This window comes from Primulina tabacum, chromosome 11, assembly GCF_025594145.1.
Source record: "Primulina tabacum isolate GXHZ01 chromosome 11, ASM2559414v2, whole genome shotgun sequence".
NCBI classification, from domain to species: Eukaryota; Viridiplantae; Streptophyta; class Magnoliopsida; order Lamiales; family Gesneriaceae; genus Primulina; species Primulina tabacum.
In genome coordinates, this window is record NC_134560.1 from 14918084 (window position 1) to 14926813 (window position 8730).

Consider the following 8730-nt stretch of genomic DNA (forward strand, 5'->3'; position numbering starts at 1 on the left):
CTGAAGCGCGCTGCATGAGGTACGTGTTCCCATATTTTTCTTGCCTTATTACTGTACATTGGGGACAATGCACGTACTTAAGTTTGGGGGGTCGTTCACTATCGTTTCACTATCATTGACTCTGTTTTACTTTTTATTCTATGAATTGCATGATCAGTTATTACCTGCACAGTAGAGTCTGGTCTTTCGTACAAAAAAACAAAAAAAAAATCGTTTATTTATTTATTGCATGCTAGAATTGTTAGGAAGAGTCATGGATACGTCATTGTGTGGCCAATGATGAAAATGAAATCGTGGTTTTAATGTATATATATATTCATGATAACTTGGGAGTCACAAATATCGTTGCACAGTCATGTTTGTTGATACTATCAATGCTTAGAGACAATTTACATGCTTGTGGTTCTAAATGGACAATAGGGATTTGAATTTCAGTAATTTTCACATGACATTAATTGACACTTTTGCAAACACAGAAATGATCTAGGCAATCTTTTTCAATATCTTTGGGCCTGTTTTCATTGCTATTATCGTTCGTTAACCCATTGAGCCTCGAGTAGATTGAGATGCTTGACCTTTCTTTGTGCACCTCTAATATATCATTTGATTGAAAATTGCATGTAATTGGTTTGTATGAGTTGATCACTGGATTGACGGTGATCTAGAACTTGCTTGAACACTTGTCGAGGCGAAATACGGATAATATGTGACATAGGAATGATTTAGGCAATCTTTGGAACCGTTTAAGCCGTTGAGCCTACCGAATAAACCTGAAACATCCCTAGTGTCCCATTTTTGACCCTATTTAAAAAAAATCAAGTGGTGTGTGTCAGTGACATACAATTAGCCCCCACTTGTATCTATTCTACATCCAACAACTACTACCTAATGAAGCTTATACACTTATTGTCCTGCCTAATGTTGAGAGAAATAAGTTCATTGGTGTTGTAATGATTCAAGTACTCCTTGAAAAGAAAAAGAAGAAGTAAGTAAATGTGAAAAAAAAGAGTTGAAAAAGTGACAAGAAAAGAAAAATAATCAAAGGAATGAATCAAAAAGTGGAGAAAAAAAAAAGAAAAGTATGGGAAATCGAGGATATGATTGGGAAGAAAACAATGAAGTGATGGTGAATGAAATAAGAGTGAAAATGATGAAAATTCGATTATTTCTCTCAAATTTTGATTTCCATACCTTTTATTGTAACCATGAGCCATAGCTTAACGTTACAAGCCTACAAGACTTATTAACCTTGTCACATTTATCCAATATACTAGTGGAGAAAAGCTGTTCAAGTCAAGCCTATGGATACCTGAGAAACATGGTTAGTAAGTACGAATTTTAATCATTTGCATATCAGCATCTCATTGTGTAACATCATCGTTTGGTATACCTGCATTGAATATCTATTGAACCAAACAATTACTAATGAAGTCCTGTGGGATCTGTGTAAGTGAATTTGTATATTTATGAAGTGTGAGTTGAACTGATCTGAAGATCCCTTGAGTTTATAAAGCTAGTGGGTGTTGTAAATTTATATGAGCATTTGATTGGGTAAATGAATATTGACATATCACACACACACGTGACTCTTGAGTGATTATGAATTACATAAAAAAATGGATCAATCTGAGGCCACTGTCACTATTTGCATATCCATGACTATAGTTGTCAGCGTTTATTCTTGCTTGAGTCTGCATTTCTATTTTTGTTCTTAATTTTGCTCGGGACTAGAAAAAGTTCAAGTTTGGGAGGTTTGATAAGTGAAAGAATTGCACTTAATTTATATGTTAATGCCTTTTGATCTATGCTGGTTTCGAACAGGATTACGCGTGGTTTTTGTGGTTTTTGTATCGTGCAGGGGATATACAACTAGTTGATGGTTTAGAGCAATTATAGATGTTTTTGAGCGTGAAACTGCGATAGACGAGAGCCGCAGCTGCCAAAACTTGCGCCAGAGCGCTCATTTGTGTGAAACACAAGCGCCTAGGCGCTGCCCAAGAAGCGCCGCGGCGCATCATTGCCGAAGTATAAGCGCTGAGGCGCTGCCCACACAGCGCTAAGGAACAAGCGCCGCGGCGCTAACCTTCATAATTGACGGGCGCCACTTACTCAGCGCCGCAGGCGCTAATGGCGGCTAAACAAGATTAAATGGGCGACTTTATTGTTGATCTAGAAGAAACTTTTGCCACTCTCGTGCATTACGGGATCAAGCTTAACCCTGCCAAATGTATTTTTGGCGTAAAGAGTGGCAAATTCTTTGGATTCATAGTGATAGATCGAGGGATCGAGGTGAATCAGGAAAAAGTCAAGTCCGTGCTGTGTATGTCATCTCCCCGATCTGTCAAAGAAGTACAGAAGCTGACCGAGAGGATTGATTCCCTGTCTCGATTTATATCCCGGTCAGCACACAGGAGTTATCCTTTCTTCCATGTTCTAAGGAAGGCCCAACAATTCGGGTGGGATGAGAAATGTGAACAGGCCTTCCAGGACTTGAAGATTCACCTGGCAGAGCTCCCTGTACTGGTAAAGTCGGAGCCCGGGGAAAAGCTATTTGTTTATCTTTCTACTACGGAGCATGATATCAGCTCGGTAATAATAAAAAAAGAGGGCTCTGATCAAAAGCTTGTCTACTATGTCAGCCATGCTTAAGAGGCCCCGAGCTCCGTTATAGTGAAATAGAGAAGGTTGCTTTGGCCTTGATCATGACCGCCCGGAAGCTACGACCTTACTTCCTGTCACATCAAATCATTGTTCTTACCAATAGTCCTTTTGGCAGGCTCATGACGCATTCAGAAGTATCCGGGCGGATGATCAAGTGGACAGTAGAGTTGGGAGAATATGACATAGAGTACAAGCCTCGGGTTGCCATCAAAGCACAAGCCTTATCAGATTTCTTATCCGAGATGATTCAACCCGAGGAAGAAGAAGTATGGAGAGTATTTGTGGATGGGGCGTCTAGCCTTGCGGGTTGTGGGGTAGGGTTGTAATAATATCTCCCCCGGGAGAAAAGATTAAATTGGCATTAAGGATCGATTCCCGAGTGACCAACAATGAGGCCGAGTATGAGGCTGTTCTGGCTGGTATCCTAGCTGCCCGGGAAGTCGAAGCTTCCCGGATTATTCTGTACTCTGATTCGCAACTAATCACTCAACAGATAAAGGGCGTATATGAAGCTAAGGATAACAGGATGCTAAAATATCTACAGCTCATTCGAGCCCAAGCAGAAATCTTTGCTGATTGGAGTATTGAACAAATACCCCGGGAGGAGAATGATGAGGCAGATGCTCTGGCAAAAATGGCTGCTTCTTTATCAAAAGTTAGCACCCGAGAAGTCTTGCATGTTTCTCGGCTGATCATGTCCACCGAGGAAGAAATATTACCACTACCCGAGGATTCCTGGATGATACCTTTGATTAAGTTCATTATGAATAATGAACTACCCGAGGACAAGGCTCAAGCTCAAAAGATTAAGAGACAAGCTCCCAGGTTTGTTCTCTTAAATAATATTTTGTACAGGAGATCATTCCAAGGACCTCTTTTGAAATGTTTATCTAAGAAAGAGGTGGATTATGTCCTCCGAGAGATTCATGAAGGGTGTTGTGCTGAGCATCTCAGAGGAATATCTTTGGCCCAGAAAACAATGCTTGCCGGGTTCTGGTGGCCAACTCTTAGCCAAGATTCTGCTCGGGTGGTCCAGGCTTGTGAGGGATGTCAACATCATTCAAATTTCGGCACAGCCCGGCCACTCTCATGAAGCCTATTTGGGCATCTTGCCCCTTTGATCAGTGGGGCATGGATATTGTAGGTCCTTTCCCAATTGCTCGGACTCAGAAGAAATTTTTGTTAGTAGCTGTTGATTATTTTTCCAAGTGGGTAGAAGCTGAGCCCTTTGCTAAAATCACTGAGCAGGAAGTTTTAAAATTTTTGTGGAAGAACATTGTGTGCCGGTTTGGAGTACCCAGAAGACTGATCTCGGACAAGGGAGACAGTTTCAGGGCAAAGAAATTATATCATGGTGCCGGGAAATGAAGATCACTCAGTCTTTCACCTCCGTTGCCTATCCTCAAGCTAATGGCCAAATAGAAGTTGTCAATAGAATTATTGTACAAGCGCTAAAAACCAGGCTACAAGGCAAAGAAAAAGATTGGGTGGAAGAATTACCCAGTATTCTATGGGCTTACAGAACCACTCCCCGGGCACCTACTCAAGAAACTCATTTCAGCTTGGTATATGATTTTGAAGCAGTCCTTCCAGTTGAGATCGGACAAACTTCTTCCAGGGTAGAATCTTACCCGGATAATAATGACCAAAGCCGAGCCATGGAATTAGACTTGGTAGTAGAAAAGAGAGACCGAACGTTCATTCGGATGGAGGCATACAGGAGCCGGGTTATGAAATCATATAACAGAAAAGTCCGGATCCGAGACTTCCAAGTAGGGGATCTAGTCATGAAGAAAGTCAACCCTGCTGGGGATGTTGGGAAAATGGAAGCTCGGTGGGAAGGACCTTATAAAATCACCCGCAAATCAGCTCGGGATCCTTTTATTTAGAAGATGCTCAAGGACATCTCCTCAAAAGACCTTGGAATGTATTTAATTTAAAGAAGTACCATGCATGACAGATGTAATTATTTGATGGAAGAAATAAATGAGAGATATATTTTCTCAAAGAGTGTTATGAATGTTTCTGTTATATTATGCCGGGAGGTACTAGGCCTCGGTTGTTAAAGAAAAGCCCAGGGCACTACACCCTGGCTCGGGGCACCACACCTTGACCATTCCCAAGTCCCGGGACATGATCCCGTGCCCAAGGCTCCGTACCTTTGTTCTTCAAAGCCCAGGGCACTACACCCTGGCTCGGGGCACCACACCTCGACCATTCCCAAGTCCCGGGACATGATCCCCGGCCCAAGGCTCCGTACCTTGGTTCTTAAAAAGCCCAGGGTACTACACCCTGGCTCGGGGTACCACACCTCGATCATTCTAAATCCCGGAGATATGCTCTCTTGACCGATTTTTCCGTGTTTATTATACACACCAAGGTTTTATATCCAGGTTTAAAGGTTGCCTACACCTGGGTCATTGACTAAGTATGAGGCATTTTCTTCATTACAAGGATCAAGACCCGGGTATATATTTGAAGTTACCGGTTAATCCACAACACTTAGAAAAATTTCCTGATTATTTTGTACACCAGCAATGATGTTACCCGAGTTGTCGAAGATTTATCAGGATTTGATTGCAAAAAAGATAAAGGAAAATGGAAATTTTCATTAATAAAAGCCTGAAGGCCGAGAGATTACAAGTAAAAACAAGAAAATAAAAATACAAGCCTAATCTATATCTACATGTTCAGGCCCTGGCTGTTCCTCTCGGGTTGCCTCCTACTCCTTGCCATCCTTGGGAAGGGATGCAATAGCCAGGCCAAAATCAGGAAAGTTTTCCTTATCTTGGGGCAAAAGTCCGGCTTCCTCAAATTTCTCCCGGCATTTTTCAAAGCCGGTCTGAAAGAGAGGATAGGCCTTGTCTACCACGGCCTTCTTGAACTCGGGAGATTGGAGAAAGGAAGCCTGCCACTTATCCTTATTGTATTCAGCTAGGGCCAAGGAGCTCTCAGCTCTCTCAGCCCGATGCAATTGCACCTCTGCCTGTGCAGAAAGAGCGTGGATCCTCGATTCCGAGACAGACAGAGAGCCTTGCAGACGTTCCTCTCGGACAAGACCTTCATTGATGTCCTCTTGGGCCTTGTCCAAGGTGTTAGCGGACCGGTTACGGTGGCCGAAAGCGCAACGGAAGTCAAAAATTTTTAATTTTAAGCTCAAATTTTCGGCCACCATGTTTGTGTGCAACATTTACATTCAAACACCATACAAGTCATACATAGGGTGTTAGAAATAGTTTTACCTATCAACCTCTTGAGGTTGATGAATGGCACCAACTTCGTTGTTAAACAACAAAGCTCTTCAATGGACGACAAGTCTACAAGCTTCCTCCTCCTTCAAAATTAGGCCCACCACTTGTTAGGTAAATCCCTTCTTGTTTTGCACTAGAAAAACAAGAACATTTTTCAAAGGGAAGATAGTGTTTTCAACAAATTGAAGAACACAAAAGTGAAAGAAAAATTTTGAGAGAAAAATGCTCTCAATGTTTCGGCCAAGCTAGCTTAGAATGAGGGAGGGAAGAGTTGTCTTGGTAGAGCAAAAAGTTGATCCAAAAAGCTAGCATGCCATGCATTATTTTAATCAAAAGTATTCCCCAACTCTTCACCTCCCATGCATGTTTTGCATGTGGGCTTATAACAATTTACAAGGGCCCATGGACTTTTATTTAAATTGTCTCAAACTCATTTGAGCCCAATTAGACTTTACTTGATTTTACTCAAGCCCACTAGTTAAATAATTATTCCCAATTGGGCTCTACAAGGCCCAATGAAATTTAATTAATCCAACACTTGAATTAATTTAATTATTTGGACTCTACTAGGCCCACTAGTGTTTAATTAATTCAACACTTGAATTAATTTAATTTAGTCCATAATAATGTTTATTTAAATCACAATTTTCAAATACATTATTCACTTGGCCAAATTTTAATTTAGGAACACTTCCATAAATTAAAATTTATATTTCTCTCATAGAAGTCATACTTCTATTTTTCTTTACGCTTATAAACTCATTTATAAGTCGTTCAACACATTGAACTATTTTACTTCTCATCAGGATTTAGAAAGCAAGTACTTGTGTGGCCCTCAATGGTTCATTGATACAACTAGCCGTGGGTTCACATCTCCATGTGATTCGGACTAAACATGTCCTTATATGAGCATACCCCAATTGCTCCATTCTTACTTATCAACTCCTTGATAACAAGAACGTCAGAACTCAAGTCTGATAATACCCAACCAATCATGTTAAACGCCTAGCAGCATCGCTTACATGATTCCCTAGGTATCAAATGATAGTGCCTGCAAGAACCATTCAATTATGGTTAGCGTACAGTACGGTCCCTTCAACTCATATATCCCGACCGATTCGACAACCATTGGTATATCGAGAGTTGTCAATGAATCGATACTATGTGTCATGTCGTAGTTGCATCGATGGTGTAATCTATGAAACCCCTTTCATAATTACCACCATACTCTGATCAGAGATTTCAACCTACATACACATGATAACACATAGGATATCCATACCCGAAGGTAAGCGGTGAATCCCCGACTACAATGCATCGACTCCTATGTGTTTCGACAGAACACCCAACTTTGCCACCTGATGACCCCTTGAGAGTCGGTAAACAAGTCAAAGTGTAATTCTAGCACATAGAGTCTCAATGTTGTCCCGGGTCATAAGGACTAATGGTGTACAACCATAAACTAGGACGTTTCCACTCGATAAGTGAGAACCACTTGGAAAGTCCTTTATGGAGGGTTGTTCAGTGCACTCTACCAGGAGCACCTATCTGCATGCTCGGACATCACAATGTCCCCTACCAATGAAACATGGTACTCACATCGCAGATACTAGTCTCTAACTCAAGCGGCCTATATCCTTCTTATTGGCGGCTGAATCGACTAGGAACCGTTTAGAATATACAGTATTCCAAATATGAGTTTCATGATACTCATCATATGAGCATCTCATATTCTTTCTACTATTTGTATATTCAAGGACTTTATCTATGCAACTAGCATGGGTATACAGATAAAGATGCGCCAATATAATAAATTCAAATATTATTAAAATAAAGATCGTTTATACATAGAGTTTCATCGTGAACACTCGGCCAACACTTGGCTCGACGTGCACGTACTCTAACAATCTCCCACTTGCACTAGAGCCAACTACCCATATACTTCAAACCCATTGATTCGCGATGCTTCTCGAATGATGGTCCTGGTAAAGGCTTAGTTAGTGGATCAGCAACATTATCTGCGGAGCCGACTTTGTCGATCGACACTTCTCCTCGTTCCACAATCTCTCGGAGGATGTGGTACTTTCTCAATACATGTTTGGACTTCTGATGAGACCTTGGCTCCTTCGCCTGAGCTATGGCTCCCGTGTTGTCACACATCACCGGGATAGGAGCAACTCCATTAGGAATGACGCCCAACTCTTGGACGAAATTCCTAATCCAAACAGCCTCCTTTGCTGCAGCCGATGCAGCAATGTATTCTGCTTCAGTGGTGGAATCCGCAGTACTGTCTTGCTTGGAACTCTTCCAAGATACAGCACCCCCATTGAGCATGAATATGAATCCAGAGGTTGACTTCGAGTCATCAATATCGCTTTGGAAGCTAGAGTCGGTATAGCCTTCCAATTTCAGTTCTCCACCCCCATAGACCAAGAACAATTTATTGGTCCTTCTCAAATACTTGAGGATGTCTTTCACAGCTTTCCAGTGTTGAAGACCAGGGTTGGATTGATATCTACTCACTACACTTAGTACAAATGCCACGTCAGGACGTGTAGATATCATCCCATACATGATACTACCAATAGCCGAAGCATACGGAATTCGTGTCATCGCCGCTATCTCTGCATCAGTCTTGGGAGACATAGACTTGGATAGGGACACGCCATGACACATTGGTAGATGTCCTCTCTTGGACTCATCCATCGAGAACCGCTTCACGATGGTATCAATGTATGTGGACTGGGTGAGACCAAGCAATCTTCTTGATCTATCTCTATAGATCTGTATTCCCAATACAAATGAAGCTTCACCCAAG

At 41.6% G+C, this 8730-nt stretch overlaps 1 protein-coding gene across 1 annotated transcript; it reads left to right on the forward strand.

The window, feature by feature from the left end:
• The first annotated feature begins 4025 nt into the window (after positions 1-4025).
• On the forward strand, positions 4026-4550 carry LOC142519653 (uncharacterized). Its single transcript, XM_075622688.1, has one exon. It carries the CDS (start codon positions 4026-4028, stop codon positions 4548-4550), a length of 525 nt encoding a protein of 174 aa, XP_075478803.1.
• The last annotated feature ends 4180 nt before the right edge of the window (positions 4551-8730 follow it).